At 48.2% G+C, this 22,199-nt stretch overlaps 1 protein-coding gene across 5 annotated transcripts; it reads right to left on the reverse strand.

Annotated features, from left to right (window-relative positions):
• Window positions 1–1,824: 1,824 nt before the first annotated feature.
• On the reverse strand, window positions 1,825–22,071 carry Kcnip2 (potassium voltage-gated channel interacting protein 2). Of its 5 annotated transcripts, XM_026407877.2 has the most exons (10): window positions 21,753–22,071; window positions 6,942–7,031; window positions 5,888–5,995; window positions 5,120–5,244; window positions 4,679–4,748; window positions 4,450–4,520; window positions 4,213–4,320; window positions 3,931–4,035; window positions 3,732–3,794; window positions 1,825–3,218 (listed from the first exon to the last, which is right to left on the reverse strand). In XM_026407877.2, exons 1-10 carry the CDS (start codon window positions 21,823–21,825, stop codon window positions 3,171–3,173), a joined length of 861 nt encoding a protein of 286 aa, XP_026263662.1. In that variant the 5' UTR covers window positions 21,826–22,071; the 3' UTR covers window positions 1,825–3,170. The 5 variants fall into 5 exon arrangements, with proteins under 5 accessions (XP_026263662.1, XP_026263660.1, XP_026263661.1 ...); XM_026407875.2 differs by lacking the exon at window positions 5,888–5,995 and having other exon boundaries at window positions 6,936–7,031; XM_026407876.2 differs by lacking the exons at window positions 5,888–5,995; window positions 6,942–7,031.
• Window positions 22,072–22,199: the final 128 nt, after the last annotated feature.

Genomic DNA, 22,199 nt, shown 5'->3' on the forward strand with positions numbered 1-22,199 from the left:
GAGAGACACCCTTTACATTTTGGTTGGAGAAACTGACAATAATAAATTCAGTATGTTAGGGTTTGGATCTGGAATGTCCCCCCAAAGGCTCATGGGTTGAAGGATTAATCCCCAGTGAAGCAATGTTCAGAGGAAGAGCTTTGGGCAAGTGATTGGATCATGAGGGCTCTGATCTCATCAGTGGATTTATAATTTGATGGCATTTTTTGGTGGTGGAACACAGTTAAAGGAGTAGATCCTTGGTGTGTGTGTGGGGGTGTCCTTGGGGACTATGTCTTATCTCTGGCCCCTTCTCCCCACCTCCTCTGCTTCCTGGATGTCATGAGGTGAGCAGCTTTGCTCGTCTTCCCACGATATAATACCTCACTGCAGGCCCAGAATGAATGGAACAGAACCAGCCAACCATGAACTGAAACCTCTAAAACTGTGAGCCAAAAATAAATGTTTATTCCTAAGTTGTTTCTTCTCAGGTATTTTGTCACAGCAACAAAAAGCTGACTAACAGGGTTCTTACACAGGAACAGTCTGATAAATGTTTTAAGGGGGGAAATCTAGTGATAGGATGAATAGTAAATGCAATAAGGAAGAGCTACTTCATATGGATTAACAATTAGTAACTTAGGTGAGTGATTATGGTGGCTTAGACTAGGGATTAGTCCTCCAGTTCCACCATCAGTGGAAAGAGAGTGAAGGAGAGGAACAAGACTAAAAAAAAAAAAATGTTTTTCAGTACTGGAGATTGAACCCAGGGGTGCTCTCTACTACTGAAATGGATGAAATACATCCCCAGTCTTTTTTTTTTTTTTTGGGGGGGGGGCAGTACTTGAGCAAAGCTGCTCAGAGGCACTCAACTACTAAGCCACATTCCCGACCTTATTTTATATTTTACTTAGACACAGAGTCTCACTGAGTTGCTTAGCAACTCACTTTTGCTGACTGAACTTGCAATCCTCTTGTCTGAGTCTCCTGAGCCACTGGGATTACAGGCGTGCGCCACCACACCTGGCCATCACCAGCCATTTTTAGTTTTTATTTTGAGACAGGATCTTGCTAAATTGTTGAGGCTGGTCTCAAACTTGGCAATCCTTAGCTTGTAAGCTTCAGCTTCCCATGTAGCGAGGATTACAGGTGTGTGCCAATTCACTTGGCTAAAGCTCTTAAACACCGAAGGGCTTGGAATGTAGCTTAATGGTAGAGCACTTACCTAGTATTTGTGATTTGTGGAACACTGAATTCAATCCCCAGCACTGAAAAAAGAAAAAAAAAAAGAAAAGAAAAAAGAAAAAGAAAGGAAAATAATAAACTAATTCAAGGGAACTCCCCTCAAGCACTTTGTGATTAACTACATTTGTAAATTAGAAATTCTTAGAAATCAGAAATTCTAAATGTCTGCCAAAGCACAGCTTTCTTGGCATATTCTTTGAGTCATCAACATCTTGTCCTTCCTTGTCCCCTTGCAGGATATGGGAGAGTCCTGTAGGGGACCTAAGGTCAGGTGGGTTTCCACCTATTCCAGAATCTGAGTCTTGGTCTCCTGCCAATGCATGGCTGGACTCAAAAAGACAGGCACTTTCTTGGGGATCTTTTTTTTTTTTTTAAGTTACAGATGGACACAATACTATTATTTTATTTTATGTGGTGCTGAGGATTGAACCCAGTGCCTCACACGTGCTAAGGAAGCACTCTACCACTAAGCTATACCCCCAGCCCTTTCTTGGGGATATAAAAGGCTGCAGGCACATGAGTTTTGGATCAGGCAGTATTTGTGGGGTAGGAAGGACAAAAAGGCAGAGACAGCAGCCTATGCATAGCCATTGTGTTTTATTGGATCTGGTGTATTTGTTATTTTACAAAATATACAGAAGAGTCAAAAATGCAAAGCAGTCAGCAGTGTCTGATGGGACAGGGAGGTCCGTGGGGGCCCTTCCCCTCAGATTCTGGCTGACTGGGAGGGTGAGCTGAATGGGACAAGCAGATATATTATGGAGTAGCAGCATGGCAGGAGTGCTGATGATGAGGTGGGACAACCTGGGTCCTATCGTGTGCTAAATGGCATCTCTGGGTGGGCTGAGTAGAGGAAGAGGAGACTCAGGGAGTTAAGGAGGCTAGATAAGGGTTTGGGGTGCAGCCTGGTTGATCAAAGGTTCTAATATATGCCCCCCCCCCACTGGGTTCAAATATTATGCCTGCCTTCCTCCTTCGTTCTCCCTCTAAGGCATCCACTGGGAGGGGTGATGGGATCCATGTTCAGGAAAGTCCCTGATTCACTCCATGCCTCCAAATTTAGAGGATATGGCAGGTGAAAACTCAAGTCATAGCCATCAAAACAGGCAATGAGCAGGAAAAGCAAGCTGAAACTTTGTTACGCATCAACTAAGACATCTCCCACCCACAATCCCTACCACTACCACATACAAGCAGGAAGGAGGGAGAGGAAGGAATTTCAGGGATAAGCCAGATATCTGGTTCCCAAGATACCTGGTATCCTATGATACTGGAAGGGTATGGAAAATTTCTGGGGCATAAGGCCTTCTGAAAACTTTGGAAATGCTAGTGGCCTGGAGTAGCACACTGTGTGACTTGAAGCTTTAGCCCAACATGCCTGAGCTCTAATGCTCTTCCATGGTCTTTCTGTTCTTCACTCCAGTCAGATACTAGGAACAAACCACTGGCTCAGGACCAAGATTTCTCCCTTAGTATTCTGTTTCCCTCCCACAAGGCTCTCAAAGGCGGTATGAAAAGCCAGCCGGTACGCCAAGGACAGAGCATTCTCTGAGAAGGGAGTCTTAGGGGAAGTGTTTGTGAGATCAGGGATGGGGAAGCACCATAGCAGGAAACATTCTGTCTAGTGTTGTGGTTTCTTAGAATTGGGGTAGGAGGTGGGCAATCATTCATTTCTTATAGCAGAGGCACCCTTAGCACTGGGTGTCAGGCAAAAAGGGGGTAAAAGCTGTTGGGAGTTGGGAACACCCACCAGATGTACTTTGCCCACTCTCTGGCCCCTTCAAATCCAGGGTTCTAGACTACCGAAGCCCCAGGCTTTTCAATCCCTATAGCCCGCAGGGTAGGGCTTGGATGAGGATAGACCTGGGAAGAGAAGGGTGAGGTCTGCCTGAACTAGGACTAGAGCATGGTGCCCCCAGGACACACTAACTCCCTCTTCTGGGGAGCTAGATGACATTGTCAAAGAGCTGCATGGACCTCATGATGTTCTCATCCTGTGGCCATGGTGTGAGTAAAGCAGATTGGAGAGAAGGAGAGAGAAAGAGAAAAAAGAGAGATTGTCAGGAAGAAGAACACTGAATCAGAGATGGGAACATTCAGAGGCAGAGAGGAGGGAGATACCCAGATAGAGATGGGGAAGAGATAAGACATCCCTTATCATGAAGGAACAGGATTGGGGAATGGGGAGTGGTGAGATAGGGAGGAGGCACTCTGACCAAAGAAACTTTTTTTTTTTGGTACTGGGGATTGAACTCAGGGACACTCAACCACTGAGCCATATCCCCAGCCCTATTTTGTATTTTATTTAGAGACAAGGTCTCACTGAGTTGCTTAGAACCTTGCTTTTGCTGAGGCTGGCTTTGAACTCATGATCCTCCTGTCTCAGCCTCCCGAGCCACTGGGATTACAGGCGTGCACCACTGTGCCCAGCCAAAGTAAATTATTCATACATCATTGATTCAGGCCCTGAGTCCAGACCAGGGAAATGTAGAGGGCAGGGCCTGTACCTTTTGACAAGATTCAATGAATTCCTCAATGGTCACCACACCATCCTTGTTTCTGTCCATCTTCTACAAGAAGGTGGGCGGGCAGGGAGAACAATAGGGATGGCAGGAGAAAGGCATGCAGAATTCAGGTAAGTTCCCATGTTGGTTCCTGGTCTCCTTCCCTTCACTCCGGCCCTCCAGCCTACCCAGTCCCAGGCACCTGGAAGAAGCTCTCCACGTGTTCCCTTGGGGCCTCCTCTCGGAGTGCAGGGTATGTGTACTTGCCCATCATGTCATAAATGGACTTCATGATGTCAAGCATTTCCTGTTAGGCCAAAAGAGAAGAAGATCCCTCTTCAGAGCCTCCAGACTCCAAACCAAGAGGCTGATGGCCTATGTAGATTTTACCCTCTTGCTGGTCATACATATATGGGTCGTTTTCTTCCCATGGCCCTTTGTACCCCACAACCCACCCCCACATAACCCTTCAGTTGCCCTGCACCTCCTTGGTGATACAGCCATCTTTGTTGAGGTCATACAGGTTGAAGGCCCAATTCAACCTGTCATCTATGGTTCCCCGAAGAATCACCGACAAACCAGCAACAAAATCCTAAGAAGGGAGTAGAGAAGAACTGTGACTTCGGGTACCCGTCACCCAATCCTTTCTTTGGATATGACCTGGAGATTCTGAATGTAAACCCAAGGAAGTAGGCTTCTCTGACCTACCTCCCCAGCTCACCTCAAAACTGACAGAGCCATCATGGTTGGTGTCGAAGGCGTTGAAGAGAAAAGTAGCGTAAGTGCTGGAGTCTGTAGGATAAATGTGGGGAAGTGAGCCTGGCTTCCAGATGGGAGAGGACTTCCTACCTCTACCAAATCCTTCATGGCAATCCCAGCCTTTCAGCACCCTCTTTCCCCACTCAGCATAACAAAGAACAGCTGCTTTCTCTTGGGCCTAGTTTGCTCACCTCCTTGAGGAAAGAACTGGGAGTAAATTTGCTTGAAGTTCTCCTCATTGACAATTCCGCTGGGACATTCCTGGGAGGAAGGAGAGAACCATACTGAGGGCAAAGACAAAACCCACTTTCTTTTCACTGCCCTTTCTCTACCCTCCATGGCCAGCCTTCCAGAAAGGAAAAGTCATCATGCCTCCAGGGGGCTCACCACTTAGATCTTGGTATGGCAGGCAAGACTTCTTCCCCAGTGCACAAATGAAAAGCATATAACTAAATCCCAGTCTACAGGATCAGAGTACATCTATTTTGGCCCCAGGCCAAAACTTCAGGCTAGAAGTTGGTCTCTGGGGCTATAGCCCTCAACCTCAAAGCATCTAGGCATTACTTTCTATCAGCTGGTGCCCTCCTGCTCCCGCCCCCCCCCTTACCCAGTTTGGCCTCGCCTTCACTCACGTTCTTGAAGCCCCGGTACAGGACCTGCAACTCCTTGCGTGTAAACTTGGTTTGCTCTTGCAGCTGCTCCAGACCTTCTGGTCGGTGACACACAGTGGACAGTTCAAATTCATCCTCTACGCTGTCTGTGGGGAGCGGTGGGGGGTGGGGGAGGGACAGCCTCGCCTCAGGCCCGGCCCCCTGCAAACCCTGCAACAGCTCTTCAAAATCACCGACCCCAACACCCTCCTCCCTGTCCCATCTGCTGCCGAAGACTGCCTGCCAGTTCTCTGGACCCAGAGCCGAGGACATCCACGCGAGAAGAGAAGACGATGGTCCGTTTATCAGCGAGCCAAAGCCACGCCTGGCCCGGCCCGGCCCCAAAGACTGGGGTCGGACTCAGCCCTTGACTCGGGGCCTTTAATGCCTGGTTGCAGAAGAAGACCCCAACCTGCATCTTCATTTCAGAGAGGGAGGAGTGGGAAAAGCTGGTTCGAAAGCCGGTGTCTGAGGTTGGGCGCTCCGGTCGTTTTTTTGACCAACTCAGATGTGCCCCACCTCATCCTTGCCAAGCCCAGATCTTCCCCTCCCCCAACTGCGCTGTGCTCATCCCAGCCATGCCTGAGCCATGCTCCGCCCTGCTCCAGCCAATCTCCATCCAGACCCAACACAGGCTCCATCTCCCGCCCCACCTCAGTCCCGCCTGTTAACCAGTGTTCAGCCCCCAGGCAAATGCCCCCACCCACACTCTCAAAGTCCCGCCCCTCCCCCCCCAGGAGAGTAAGTCACCTGGGTCCAGCGGGCGGGGTCTGTGGGGGCGGAGGGAGGCTGGGGCAGCTAATGCTGAAGGGAGTGAACTGTCACCGAGAAAGCTGAAGACCCGGCCCAAAGCAGACACTCACACACAGCAAATCTCACAGACCTGTATACAATGCACATACCCCAAACCCGCAGCAAAAGCACACGTAAAGAGCAGACATACACGAATCGGATCCCATGCACACAACCATGTCCCTATTTTTCAAACCTACCCCGTGAAAGGACCTATCAGAATCAAACATCATGACAGTTACAAAACGGGACTTCATAGCTTGCAAAATTCAGTATGATCCTCTGAAGTGGGCACAGGGAGACTTAGGGACAAGAGGTCCTCTCGAGGTTACATAGTTGGGGACCAGGCTAAGACTGAAAACCCAAGTATTGCCGGGCCAGTGGCAAACGCCTGTAATTCTAGTGACTCAGGAGGTTAAGGAAGGAGGATTCCAAGTTTGAGACCAGCTTTGGCAACTTAAACTTAGCGAGACCCCTTCTCAAAACTAAAAAGGGCTGGGGATGTTGCTCAATGGTAGAGCGTCCCTGCATCACCCCCCCCCCAACAACAACAACAACAAAAAAGGATAAAAGAAAACCCAAGTATCCTGGCATCTGGAGTAAGGCGATCTCCACTCTCTAAACCTGCAACCATCCTGTTGTGGCCACGGGGGAAATTTATAGCTAAGCCCAAAACATACACAGTGACAGGCAGTCCACACAGTCACAAACACTAAGCCTGGTTTAGACCTGCTTAGTGGCCTGGTCCCCACCCCTCCACTGGCCAGGCCCACGTAGGCCTGGGCATGGGCCCTGCCACTCTGGTCATGCCCAAACGCTCTATTTCTTAGACCAGTGATGCTCACAGGCACTCGGGACACCACATACATACCAGCTTCTTCAAGCACACCAGCCAGCCCCCCCACTCCGACCCTCACCCCACCAGCCAAACTGGCCACGCCAACGTCACTCTACCACAATGACACACGCTCGGCCCCGCCCCCGGAAGCACAGGAGAGGCACTTGCTTTCACTGACTGAGGGCAGGGCTTGGGGCCCGCAGCAAGGCAGCAGCTTGAGGAACCGCTGCTTCAGCGCTTTTTTAGTGGGCCCTGGAGGGTGGCCTAGGAAGAGAGAAGACCCCAGGAAGGCACGTTAACTTCCATTTTTCCCTCCGTTCCCTGTCCCCTTCAGTCACAAGTCAAGCCTGGCTGGAGGAGGGCTAGGAAAGGAATGAATGGGGAGGAAGGCGGGCAAGGATAATTGGGGCCGGGTTAGGAAGCCTACTGGTTCTCACAAGCATGCAGAGTGCATCAAGCAAGGCTGGGGTACTTAATATAATGGGATAGGGCCCAGTGACAATGAGGCAGCAAAGAGAGAGGTCGTACTGGCCTCAGTGTCTTTGCTCACCCAGTGCCCTTGGCTTGAGTGCCATAGCTGGACCTCAGGGTAATGTCCAACCTAAGGATTGCTAGGTAGAATCTCTCTTCCTTTCTCTCTCACTCTCTCCCTCCCTCTCTCAGACACACACATATACAAATATGCATGTATAGGGACACAGAATGATAAGTCAGACAGGTGCCAGTGACAGCTTGATCCACTTGGGAGGCTGAGACAGGAGGACCACAAGTTCGAGGCCCACCTCAGCCAGCAACTTAGTGAGGCCTTGTACCAAAATAAAAAATAAAAAGGGTTGGGGATGTAAGCACCCCTGGATTCAATCTTCCAAACTAGGAAAGCAAAATAAAGCAAAAACACCACACAATGACCCTGGAACACCATAACACTGTGTGTTAAGAATACCATGACACACATCCATATCATATTGTGAGCTAGATCCTCTATAGCAGACAGACACCTAAGGTTGCACCTCACCCACAGAAGCTTCATCTGTCCTGGGTACATCTACTTTTCTTTCCTGTTACTTCTTATTTCAAGGCACCCAGAATCTTCCTGAGAAGGAGGGTTCCTTATCATCTAACATCTACACCATTAAGTGTGGCTGTTTCCCAGTCCTTTCTAGTATGGTTGATTGCTCTTTGAAGGCGAAATGATAGTGGACTTTGAAGCAATAAAAAATCTTGGAGATCAATATTTTGGTGTCCTGTGGGGTTATTTAAGGCCCAATGATCATAGCTCCTCTTTCTCCCCCCACCCTTTATTTCTGCATATATCTTATAGCTCTAATTGTACACCAGGAGGACCCTTAGCATTATTGTGTCTCCAAGCTGCAAACACCTCCAGATCCCTGGGCCAGAGCTCGCCGGACCTGACACACTGACTAAAGTTTGCCTCAGTACATTCCTGGAGGGGCCCAACTTCCTTTAGTCATTCCCCCATCCCAGTACCCCAACCCACCTCGCCCCCCCACACCAGACTCTACCCTCCAGACCAAGAGGTAACTGTGTGAGGTTATCACCTCTTTGAACCTCATCTCTCTCCCTCCCCAACCCACTCCAGGAGCTATAGAGAGATAAGGAGGCAGTGGGCCAGGTTGGTGGGGGCGGGGTGTGGGAATCGATGGTGGCCTGGCCCCTAGCCCAGGGTTCCATTACCCTGGACTCTGTTTTCCCAAAGCCAGATTGTGCTTGGGGCCTGTGGTGGTGTAGTCACCCGACTGTGGGGTGGGGAGTGAGGTACAGAGCTCTCCTCCTGCCTTGCCTACTCTCAAGCCTTAATCTCCTTTAGCCCCCCTTAAAGGTAGAAGATAAAGCCTCTGACTTTAGACTACAGGATATTGCAGCTTCCCAGAGTCCCACCCCAAAGTCAGTAGGGAAAATGCTACTGGAGGTGGAGAGGGAAACATTTCTGTCTCTTCCATCTCCCTCAGAGTTTTGATTTCCCTCTTCTCTTCACAAGAACCGTGAAGCTCCATGGTACAGCTGTTTCCTCTCTTCTCACCAAATAGTCTAAAGCATTTTCTTAGAGCCAGTTTCTTCCCTTTTTTCCCTCCCATTGCGATACTGGGGATCAAACCCAGGGCTAGGCAAGTGCACTATCACTGAGCCACATCCACAACCCAAGTTAGAGTCAGCTTATTTCATCTTTTCCATAATGAATGAGAACCAGCTCAAACCAGTCTCCTAAGTCTAACTCTCAGTCTACAGCAGAGGATGAAGGGTGCTCTTACTGAAGGAACCCTAGAGCAGGCAATTCATGAATCTTCCTCTGACACCAGCTTCCTTCACATCTTTCCAGTTCTCCCAGGTGTCTAACCAATAGCCCCTGTTCCCACCCCCAGCCCCATCATGGTTCTTGCATATCTTGCCTGCCTCCCCTGGTGAAACTGGGACTCTAGAACCACTCCAATTCTAAGTCTTGAACATATCCTCAGGGAATTGGGAACAACTTCATTTAGCCTTATACCCAAAAAGGCTCAGCCACTCACCTTGTCCAGCTTAGGCATGATCATATCCACCATTATACAAGCCACCAATCCTATCATGATACATGTGATCATATATCTGTCATATACACAGGCTCATATAGTCACATACTGTCCTCGCTCACACACATGAGCACACACTCATATTCCATGTCACACTGAGTCCATATACACACCCTGTAACCTACACCTATACACATGGAGGTATGGAGAGTCACCCACATCCTTGAACTCTAAAAGGGACTCCCCAGAAATCTAGTATTATCTCAGGTACCTTAGAAATTTCCTCCTCTACTCCATATACCCCTTGCCTGCCTCCCCACCTGGTATCCTTCATATTCCCCTCACCTCATCTTTACACCCTAGAACTCCCATGCTGCACCCTTTATTACTTCCCCAAATCTCCTCCTCCCCTTCCCCAAATCAACTCCTTAAGGCCCCCTCTTAATCTATCCCAGCTGTCTTCTCTCCCAGGCTGTGCTTTTACCTCCCCAGCTGCCAATCTCATCACTCACCTGCTCACCCTTTCCCCCAGTCATGAAGATGGCACAAGGCCCTCCCCAAAACTGCAGGGTGGCTGATCCTCCAACCAGCAGTTCAGACATGCCCAGACACCTGGGTTACCTTCCAAGGAGACAGGCTCGAAGAGGCCAAACTGCTCCAGGACCTTGACAAACAGAGCGAGGACTACAAGCACGGCGACCATCTCTAGCCCTTCGAGGTTCATGGCGGGCCCCAGGCATGGCCCCTATCCGGCTGAGACTGGGACGCACCGCAGGCAGCCTCAAGCCACCTCCCCCTCAGGCTCCCCAGCCAGAGTAGGATCACCCGCAGCCTCCCTCCGGTTCTCCCGCCCTGGGTCTCCTCCCTCTCTCCCTCCTTCTCCTCTGCCCTACAAGCCTCCTAGCCACAGCCGCCGCCTCTTCCTCTTCATGGGGCCACCTCCCAGAGAACTTCTGGTGTGAAGGATATAGGCCAGAGGAGGGAGGCAGTGACCTGCCACCGTCCCCGAGAATGCTTCCCCCAAACACCCTGTGACCATTCTGGGCCACAGGGATAGGGCAGCAGGGAAGAGCAGGGTGCATGTATTACAGAAACTACAATCAGCATATGGGTGATAGATGCCCAGATACCTGGGTTACCTCCCAAGAAGATATGTTCAAAGAGGCCAAACTGCTTCAAGACCTTGACTGACAGCAAGGACTACAAGCACAGTGACCGTTTCCGGCCCTCCCAAGTTTGTGGTATGGGATAGAATATATTATAGGTGTATGGGTGTTTTTCTTTGGGTTTGCTGGTATGGAAGTATGTGTGTCCCCTCATACATTTGTCTGTGCACTTACACAAAAGTTTGTGTTTGTGTATCATTTGTATGGGGTCTGGCTGTCTGTGGATGCATGTGTGAATGTGTGGGAGTATTTCTGAGTATGTATGCAGGAAGGTGTGTTTAGTAGAGTTGTAGGATGTGGATCTGAAATTTGGTAGGCATGGCTATGTTGTATAATGGGTCTATAGTTGTGTAATTGTATTAACAAGGACTATATGAGAATATAAGGAGGTGGAGAAGGTGGCAGTGACCTCTCGGGATGTCAGACACAACTGACATCGATTGCGGTTGCCATGGAGACTGAGGCAGGAAGCACTTTCTTCCCACAGGCCTCAGACAGTGAAACTGAGGCCCAAGGGAGGGAGGATTAGGTCCAATATCCTGGCCAGGAAAAAGGCAGCTTATCCACTTCATGACCCTCTCTGGAGAGGACTTATTGCAGCTGCCTTAGGGACCAAGAGATCTAAGTTTCTTGAGGAGAGAGGGGACTGTGTGCTTCTCTTCCTTCCAGGAGATGCCAAATCCCTTCCTGCTCTTCAGAAATTGCTATTAATGTTGATGGAGAAGCCTAGGGTAGGAAGGAGATCTGAGCTCTCTCACCTCCATCCTCTGGATTCCCTCCCTTCTCTTCCTTGCTCCTTTCTGGTGATATAGGTATATGTAAAAGTCTGGGGGAAGCCTGCAGAGCCAGTGAGCCACAAGACAAGGGCCCATGAGTTAATAACACCTGACATCATGACTACTACTGCTGCCTGACAGTGATTGAGCACTCACTAAGTGCTAGATGATGTGCTGCTATATGCTTACTGATGTTATCACTCTGAGCTTGTTAAATACACCTATTAAGGCAGTAATATGATCCTCATGTCAGTGAAGCTAAATCAAAGGTTAAATAAATCTCTAAGAGCTTCAGTTTTTTTTCTTTTGAGAGAGAATTTTTATTTTTATTTTTTTAGTTTTCAGAGGACACAACATTCTTTGTTTTAGGGGCTGGGGATGTGGCTCAAGCGGTAGCGTGCTCGCCTGGCGTGCGTGCGGCCCAGGTTCGATCCTCAGCACCACATACAAAAAATAAAGATGTTGTGTCCACCGAAAACTAAAAAATAAATATTAAAAATTCTCTCTCTCAAAAAAAAAATCTTTGTATGTGGTGCTGAGGATCGAACCCGGGCCACACGCATGACAGGTGAGCGTGCTACCGCTTGAGCCACATCCCCAGCCCGAGAGCTTCAGTTTTAATCCAGTCTGACCAGATCTGAGCTTACACTCTTAAACTACATATATACTTGCTCTCTTATTAGAAAGCTTGCCCACCAAGGAGATAGATCCCTTTTAGGAGAATTGATCCCAGAGGGAGACCTCCCTCTCATCTAGTTCTGGAATGAGTGTGTCCTAATCCTAACTGTGGAGGTGGTGGCCTGGTAGTCTCTACAGCTCCAGTTGAGGTTCACTGGTCTGCAGTTCTCTACGACCACCACTGGGGGTCAGGCAACTATCTTACACCATATCTTATCCCTTCTCTCTTCCCCAACTCCCCCAAGTAGCAGGGTAGATGCAAGAAGAAGGTATGCCTCTTGCATGATTGGTGCTCTGCTTGCCCACCTCTTCTGAGGTTGCGGAGCCAATTCTCATACTCTGTGTAACCAGCAAATTTCTACCTCTCTTCAAATTCCATCCTGGAATTTAATATCCTTCCTCTGCCTTCATCAACAGATTCCTTTGTTTCACTTTGTTTCAGTCACCTCACTGTCTCCCAAACACACGGAACTCAGTTCTATCTCTCTGTCTTTGTTCCTGTCTGTCTGGGATGCCCCTCCTTTCTGCTTTCCCTCTATACTATAGTGTTGTGTTCTGTTTTGTTTTGTTTTAATTAGTGATGCTGGAGATTGAACCCAGAGACACTTTACCACTGAGCTACATCCCCAGCCTGTTTTATTTTTTATTTTGAGACAGAGTTTTGCTAAGTTACTTAGGGCCTCACTAAGTTGCTGAGGCTGGCTTTGAACTTGGGATACTCCTGCCTCTGCCTCTTAAATCCCTGGGATTACAGGCATGTTCCACTGCCCCCTACTTCCTACAGTTCTTATCTATCCTTAAATTCCTCTTCCTTTCAGAGGATCCTTTCAGAGCCTCCAGCCTACAGTGGTCTATCAGTTACCTGAATTCCTACAGAATTCAGCCTCAAAACTCAGCACTAAATTCTATAATGTTAATTAGATGGAACTGTAAACAGAGGTGGTGGAGCATGGGAATTAGTAGCATAAGGCAAGGTGCCAGAGTCCTTGAATTCATGAGGACCTAGCTTTTTTTATGGTACTGGGGATAAAACCCAGGGCTGCATGCATGCTAGGCAAGTGCTCTACCACCAAGCTACATACCTGGTCCTTTTTAAAATTTTCAATTTGAAAATGGGTGCAACGGTACATGCTTGTAATCCCAGTAACTCAGAGGCTGAGGCAGGAGGACTGCAAGTTCAAGGCCAGCCTGGAAAACTTAGTGAGACCCTGTCTCAAAATTAAAAAGGGCTGAGGGACATAGCTTAGTGGTAGAACACTCCTGGGTTTGACTCCCAGTACAACAAATAAATAAATTCTTAAGTATTTTTGGTGGAGGCACAGGGGATTGAACTCATGGCCACTGAGCCACATCCCCAGCCCTATTTTATATTTAGAGACAGGGTCTCACTGAATTGCTTAGTGCCTCACTTTTGCTGAGGCTGACGTTAAACTTGGAATCCTCCTGCCTCAGCCTCCCAGGTAGCTGAGGTTATAGGTATACACCTCTGCACCTGGCTAACTGAGTGCTTTACCTCTGTGTGCCTCAATGGTTGCAGGGGGGAATAAATGAACTAATGCATGAAAAGATGTTGTAATAATGCCTGGCAAGGAATAACTGCTAAATAAGTGTTATCATTATAAATAACATAACACTGCCCCTCCCCCGTATTTCTATAGCTCTTGACAATTTACAAAGCATTTCCACAAACATTATTATCTTTTTATTTTATTTTATTTTGGTATGAGAATTGAACTCAGGGACACTTGGACACTGAGCCACATCCCCAGCCCAATTTTGTATTTTATTTAGAGACAGAGTCTCACTGAGTTGCTTAGGACCTAGCTAAACTGCTAAGGCTGGCTTTGAACTCGTGATCCTCCTGCCTCCGCCTCCCAAGCAGCTGGGATTATAGGCATGCGTCACCGTGCCAGGCCCACAAACATTATTATCTTGATAAAGTCTCATGACTACCACATGAGTAGGCAGTGAATGGTATTATGTCCATTTCACTGATGAGGTAAACTGAGGCCAGGGATATAAAGACATTTACTTAGCTTGGAGCAGTGGTCCACACTTGTAATCCCAGCTACTCAGGAGGCTGAAACAGGAAAATTGCAAGTTCAAGGTCAGCCTCAGCAACTCATAGAGATCCAGTCTCAAAATAAAAATTAAACAGTGGGGGGATTGGGGATATGGTTTAGTGGTAGAGCGCTTGCCTAGCATGTGTGAGGCCCTGGGTTTGATCCTTAGCACCACATAAAAATAAATTAATCCTTAGCACCACACAAATAAAATAAAATAAATAAATAAATAGAAAAGGCTGAAGATTTACCTCAGTGGCAAAGTGCCCCTGGGTTCAACTCCCAGTGCCAGAAAAAGAAAAACTTGCTAAAGATTACCCAGATAAGAGAGAATAATGCAGAGATATAAACCCAGATCTCTTTGGGTCAGTTCTGTTTCCTTAACTAAATCCCAAGCTCCTGGAGGGTAAAGATGTTAAAAAATTGTACTTACACAAATAGAATGCCAAGTGTGGAACAAAGGTTCTACCTCTTACTATCCCTTGCTCCTCTTCTGTCAGGGATCTTGCCCCTTAATAGAACTATAAAGCATCTATTAATTTAAAAATAATTGTTTTATGCCTACTCTGTGATAGAAACTATCCTAGGCAAGGTATGAAATGAGCTATAGAAAAAAAAAAAAACTTTCTAACTGGGAGGCCAGAGAAACTTGGAGAGGTACCTTTTGAGTAGTTCTTTTAAATTTTTAAAAAATTATATTTATTTATTATTGATTGATTGATAATTAGGATTGAACCCAAGAGCACTTTAACACTGAGCTATATCCCTAGTCCTTTTTATTTTGAGACAAGGTCTTCTCAGTTGCTCAGGGCCTCACTAAATTGCTGAGGCTGGCCTCGAACTTGTGATCTTCCTGTCTCAACTTCCCAAGTCCCTGGGATTACAGGGACCATCGTGCCCAGCACCACCATGCCCAGCAAGCCCTTTTTATTGAGTCAGGGTCTTGCAAATTGCTGAGGCTAGCCTCAAATTTGGGATCCTCCTGAGTAACTACTATTATAAGCGCACGATAAGTGCATGCCACTGTGCTGGCTGGGACCCTCCTTTTCCTCTTTGCTCCCCCACTTTCAATTCTCAAAGACCTCGACCCAGCTGCATAGGGATTCAAGGGCCTAAACCAATCAGGGGTCTGGTGGGAAGCTCTGTTAGAAGTGTAGTGGTGTATTCCTGTAATTCAGCTACTAAGGAAGCTGAGGCAGAAGAATTGCAAGTTAGAGGTCAGCCTGGGCAGGTTAATGAGACCTTGTCTCAAAAAAAAAAAAAAAATTTCTAAAAAAATTTTTTAAAAGGGTTGTGGATGTAGTTCAATGGTAGAGTGCAACTGGGTTCAATGCCCAGTACTGTAAAATTCAAAACAAAACAAAACAAAACAAAAAAGTGAAAGAATAAGTTGTTTCTCAGGCTCTCCCTTCCCCCTCAGAGCCTTCTCAAGTCTTTAGGGCTCTGTGCCACTGACATTAGCTCTTCTTCACCCAAGGGCGTGAAATCTTAATGGAAGCACTTCAATGAGAACTTAAGGCAGAACTGTCTTAGAGCATTAGTTTGGCCCTTCCCATGTCCCTTAAATCTCACCACAAAGATACTGCTATTATTTAGATGTTTACCTCCCACAGTACAAACCTGGAATAATATTGCCTTGTGGAGGAATCCACCCTATATACAACCCTTTTTAAAAAAAAATTTTTTTTTTTTGAGACAAGGTCTCATTAACCTGCCCAGGCTGACCTCTAACTTGCAATTCTACTGCCTCAGCTTCCCTAGTAGCTGAATTACAGGAATACACCACTACACTTCTAACAGAGCTTCCCACCAGACCCCTAATTGGTTTAGGCCCTATACTATGTTATCCAGTCAGCGAAGACCCCAAAGCCCTTCTCTCAGTCCCCCAAACCCACTCCAACCCCAGCTAAATCAAAAGACACTGCAGCCCCCATCTGCATCAGGTGATTAATGACCTTCCTAGATGTTGGGGCTATTTTGGGTCTGGAAGTCATGCCTGCAATGATTGAGAGCTGGCCCTGCCTGGCTCTGGAGCCATCTGTCACTGGAGACAAGACCAAGGAGGAGGTTTGGGGGATGCATGCTCTGCAAGAGACTTCTAAGCATGTCTCTGGCTCAGCCCCAACTCCCCTCCTTCAGGAGGCACATGGCAAGAAGTGGCCATATACCCTGCCTGTACTCGAAGGGTTCAAGTAGGTAACCATAGAGAGAGCTAGAGAACTACAGATCCTAAAATGCTATGGGGCCAGGTTGTTTCAGTCTCTTTGAGGCCCAATAGAGAGGGGATTCTGGATTCATAGGACTTGCGCACCTTGTCTGTGGACCACTTCCAAGTGGAAGTGTGCACGAATCTCAGCAGGACTATATGATACAATCCATAAATCATAAACTCCACAAATGTCACACCAATGTACAACCTCATAAAAGCTGTACAAGTAACCTAGTGATTCAGGAACCCCCAACCAAACCCTACAGCATAACACTCTAGGTGATCCGAGGGATATGTAACCTCAGGATGCACAGCCCCAGTGATCACAATCACATGGACACATAGCCTTAACAATGTACAATTTAGTAATGCACCATCCCATTAATACAGATTGCCAGAGATGGATAAAACATGGATAGACAATCTTCATGCCATACAAGTCTATCCATCCTGTCATACATGAGCTCACTGAGTTCATATTCTAGTCCTATCTCAGGCTTTTTTTCTTTTTTCTTTTTTTTTTTCATTGATCCTTCATCTTAAGGCTCCCTTAACCTAAGCAATGTAATAAAGAGCTGTATGTACTTTTCCCTAGCTCAGCTGCAAGCTTCCTTTTTGCATGTCTGTGTCCTGTCCCTTACTTGAGCCTCCCCCAGTACCTTCAATAAGAAGCCCTGTCCTCTCCACCATCATGAGGAACCATGATGCCCCCTTCTCTTTTCTTCTTTGAAGAGCCCTATCTCTTCTTCCTGCTCCATAAGGAATCCTATCCCTTGCTCCACTTCTGTCAGGGATCTTGCTCCTTAAACCTTTAAACCCTTTTCTTTGAGGGGTCCCGCTCCCTCCATTTCTGTGAGTGCCCTTTATCCTCCCCACTTCTATAAGACTCTCATCTCACTTCACTTTTTGAGAAGGCCTGCCTGCTCCCTTCCCTTCACCATACCTGGGGACAGGGACCCAGTCACCAGCTGGTAGAGGGATCTTGCTGCTTGCCCCAACGGGCTCCGGCACCTGCGGGGGCAGCGGTTCATGGTTCTGCAGGAGAGCTTTGTGGCCAAGCTCCGCCCTCAAAGCCCGGGGGCGGTCTGGGCTGTCTCAGCCACCACCCAAGTGGGTTCTGTGTGGGCGGAGCAGGAGGACTGGACTGGCAGAGATTCTCAGACCCTAGGACTCTCCCTGCCTTCCCCTGGCTGTAGTAGAATGCTGGCCTCATCATTTGAAGGACCCACCCCCAAAGTTCCTAGAGCAGGTAAGGGCAGAGGGGCAGTACAAACTCCCCATAACCTTCTTTTGAAACATTTTGTGGAATCCTGGCAAGAAAGCCGGGTATGCAAGGGTTTGGAAAATGATCTGGTCAGGGAATAGACCTTTCATTGCCTCTTTTCAGCTCCTCCTCCTCCTGTGCCCCCAACCCCCATTTTGCTAAGGGTAAGAGAACAGAGTTGTCATGGCAACTCCCCACACTTCCACACTTCCTAAACCAACAGGAGAAAAAGCAGGAGGAAGGAGAGAGGCCGGGTGAGTTTATCCGAAGGTAAAGAGGAGGTGGCAGGGCTTTGCATCCACTTGGTATTTGCACCTAAATCCAAATAGGACTTCACTCACATTTTTTTTTTTTTTTTAACTGTGTGGTACTAGGGATTGAACCCAGGGGAGCTCTACCACTGAACTATGTCCCTAGCTCCACCCCTTTTATTTTATTATTTTTGGGGACAGGATTTTTCTAAGTTGCCTAAGCTGGCCTCGAATTTGCAATCCTTCCAGGATCCGAAAATACCTTCAAACTCCTAGGAAAACCTACAGATGAGATATAGTCCCAATGCTCTGACACATTTTTAGGGGGATTGAAATCATTATTTTTAGGTATTGGGGATTAACTAAAGGGCACTTTACCTCTGAGCTACATCTCCAGCCCTTAATTAATTAATTATTGGTACTGGGGATTGAGCCCGGGGGCCCTTTATCACTGAGCTATGTCCCCAGCTCTTTTTTCAATTTTAAATTTTGAGACAGAGTCTTGCAAAGTTGCTGAGGCTGGCCTTAAACTTTCAATCGTCTTGCTTCAGCCTCCGGAGTCACTGGGATTACAGGCATACGCCACCATGCCTGGCCGAAAACCCTACATTTAAGAGGAGAGAATTACTTCTGAATTCTGTCCAGACCTTGCTCACTCAGGATATAGTTCCCGCTCCACAAGCATGGTTCCTCTAAGACACACGGGGGCGCCCTACTCCCGGGAACGATACTCAGGGCCAGAGGCCCAGGAGCTTAGACCTGGCTGGTCAGGTCCCAACTCTTTCCTCATACTGTCCTGCATCTGCTTCTGCACTGACTGGGCTGTGCCGATAGCAGACTTTTCCACTCTGCGTCATTGCCAAACGGTTCCTCTGGGCCCAGAAGACCGGAAGTATTAGGTGGTATATGGGGTAGAACTCGGATTTTCTTCCCCCTAAAAAGGTTCTCCCAGTTCTGAGCTTGGGAAGGAATGGGGAAAGATGGCAATTGGGGGTACCCAAGACGCCTTGAAGCACAAGTTGAGGGTCGCTTCTGGCAGTCTGATCAGCCAGGATAATGTGGAGGGGGACAGGAGACTCCTCCCACATCTGATCTCAAGAATACCTACTGGAAATCCCTTTGGGAAAGAGGAGGCCTGGAGCACTTCAGCACCGCGGACAAGGTCTCCTTTCAGGCTGCAGGGAATACTCAGAGCCACCAGTCAAGGTTAACATTAGTGTCCCCGACTCATTTGACACTCATTATAAATCCTCCTTCAAGCCAAGTGCAGCGGTGCACACAAGTAAGTCCAGAAACTTGGTAAGCTGAGGCAGGAGGATCACAAGTTCAAAGCCAGCCTCAGCAATTTGAGACCTGGTCTCAAAAAGGGCTGGGGATGTAGCTCAATGGTTAAACTTCCCCGGGTTCAATTCCTGGTACCAAAAAATAATAAGCTCTTCTTTGAGAGGCAAGGCCCCTGGTAGTCCTATTTCTACTTCTCAAGTCATGTGTGTAGTGCTCTAAAATGAGGATGACCTTAACAGGATTCTAGAGGCTCATCAGATCTTTTTTTATTTCTCTTGGGAGGCTGGCAAGTAGGCAGTCAGGAAGTTGTCCTACCCCCTTTTTGGCAGTCTGGGATTTAAACCTGGGGGCACTTTACCACCTAGCTACGTCCCCAGCCCTGTCTGCCTTTTAACTATTGAGACAGGGTCCTGCTGAGTTGCCAAGACTGGCCTCAAATCAGTGATTCTCCTGCTTCACCTCCTGAGCAGCTGGGATTACAGGCATGAACCACCATGCCTAACTAGTATTCCTACTGTACAGGTGAGAAAAGTGAGGGCCAGAGAGCGAAAGTCACATAGTACATTTCCATTCCTGACAGACTGTTATGGTTTGGATATGAGGTATCCCCCCCAGACTCCTCTTAATGCAGGAATTTTCAGAGGTGAAATGATTAAATTATATGAGGACTGTAACCTACTCAGTCCATGCTAGTTTGAATGGACTGACTACTGGGGCATGCCTGAAGATGAGTGACTGGGGGTGTCCCCTGAAAGGGCACATCTTGTCTGCAGCCCTTTCCCCCTCTCTGCTTCCTCGCCCTACCATAAACTGATCTATTTTCCTCAGCTGGGCTCTTCCCTCCATGATGTGCTGCTAACCTTAAGCCCAGAGGAATGGAGTCAGCTGTTTATGGACTGAGACCTCTGAAACTGTGAGCCCTAAATAAACTTTTCCTCCCTGAGTTGTTTTTGTCAGGTGTTTTGGTCACAGCTATGCAAAAGCTGACTAACACTGAGCTAACTAAGGCAGTGAACCTTCAAATCCAAGTGCTTCCCCACCTCCACCCCACCTCCACCCAAAGTGGAAAATCAAGGCATGAAACAAACCCTAATGTCAATGAGGGTCTTGAGCCATTACAATTCTCAAAGATCCTGAACTGGCAGTGGAAACTGAGTTCATAATAAAACTGGATAGCTGAACTTTCAGAGCCATCCAAATCTGAAGCACATCTGGGAGAGGCACATGTGTCATTGTCCGACTCTAGGGCCTAAGTGAAGGATGCCCCTTCTGTGATGTTTTGATATTACAACTAGGTCCTCCCCAGGGACAAAGAGCAGAGGAGACACTTATCCTTAAGGTATTACATCCTAGTTCCCTCCCTCCTATTCAAAGGTCTTAATCTGAGCTCATAAGGAAGGACAAAGATCATGGCTTCCCCCTAATTCCCTGCTCAGAAGGAACAGCCTCCCTCCTCCCATTCTCAGTTGGAGTTCTTAAACAGGCTGCACAATGAGAGAAACACACATATATGGAAACGTACACAAGGTGACACAGTCACCTACACAAGCACATGGATCTACCTACCAAACATAGGAATGCATACAAGCCCAGATGTCCTGGTCTCACATTACTCCCCAAAATGAGAAAGAGAAGTCTGGGCAGCAGAATGGTTTTGACGGATGTAAGAGGGGACATGTAGCACTTCCCAGGCCTAGAGTTTCTATCCCTGGTTCTGGAAGGAGGCAAGAGGATGTGTTTTCTCTGGGGTTCTGGTGAATTTCTCAAAGGGCTGTTGGGGATTATGGGATTTTCATTTGTAAGAGTGATCTGAGTAATGGCGGGAGGGGGCTGATCCAGCACTAACCAAAGCCTCCCTATAGATGCCAGGTGCTAGAAACATAGGGTACACCTGGGTGTGAGTGTGGGCAGCTGCACACTAGAATCTCTCCTTGGGTCCACCTGGGCTATTTGCAGGAAACTTGGGGAAGCAGTGAGGTGCACTAAAGACTCCCTTCTGCTACAGGAAGCCAGAGAGGCAGCAGGATAAGGAACGGCATGGACATTCAGAGAGCTCCACAGCAGCCATCACACATGAAAGTACACAATCAGCACCAAATTTTAAAATAATCCACATAATCTCACAATCACAAAATATACAACAACCCACTTTAACAACTGTTCATTCCAGGAGGTTCACAGTCCATAGTCTTATAAAGAGACATACCACGGTAAATGAAGCCCTAATACATTCTGGTTGTCACATGTCACCTCACACAGAATCATACACTCAAAGCCTGTAGTTGCACATACAACAAAGACACATGGTCAAAACAAATTAAGTACAACCAGGGTCCCACATAGCCTCATTCAAACATCAGACAAGATCATAAATTGCACTGCCACATGCACTCACACTCACCCTGGTTGTCACCAAGCCCAAGGCACATGGCAACCAGCTGTGGGAGGTACACACACATACATAAAGCAGACACACATAGGAATGATAAGCGCTCACTCACGTAACACCTCCCACTCCAGACACACTCCCAGCCCTGTGTCACACACGCCCACACCTGCTGCCTCTCCACACCTGCCCCACTTGCCCCTCCACCCCTATGGAACTCAAGGCTTTGAACCCCACTATCCAGTTGCCTAGACCAGCTGGGAGAGTGCCTGGGAATGGGATAGAGAGCAGGTATGGAGCAAGTCAGGGTAGGAGAGGTGGAAGGATCTGGGGGGATGGAATCCACCCTCCCTCCCGTGACCCCTGCGCCACTGACTCACCCGTGAGCTGGTCGTAAGAGCCGTCCAGATCGCGGGAATCGGACAAACTCTCCTTGCGGCCCTGGCCCCGCATGGCCCCCGGCGCCCCACTCCCGCTTGGGCTGTGGGAGGGGGCGCCGGGTGGCCGGGATAGGGCGCTCACACGGCGCCCCCTGGCGGCCTAGGGCACCGTTGGGGCTGGGGACCGGGAGAGCCAAAGGTTGGGGGGCTAGTCTGGGGACCAGAGGGTTTCTAGGCCCAAACTAGGGGGTCCCGGGGCAGGAGCAGGAGGCTTGGGCGGCAAATGAGCGCAGAGCCAGAGGCAGAGTGGAGCTGAGCTCTGAACAGGAGCGATCCGCCTCTCTCCTCCCGCCCCCTCCCCGCGGCTGTCATTGCCGCCTCCCCTCTTTGGCGCTGCTGGGATTGGCTCCCCCTACCTCCGCCCCCCACCCTCTTCAGCTCGGAGGC

The sequence above is a fragment of the Urocitellus parryii genome, chromosome 5 (genome assembly GCF_045843805.1).
Source record: "Urocitellus parryii isolate mUroPar1 chromosome 5, mUroPar1.hap1, whole genome shotgun sequence".
NCBI lineage: Eukaryota > Metazoa > Chordata > Mammalia > Rodentia > Sciuridae > Urocitellus > Urocitellus parryii.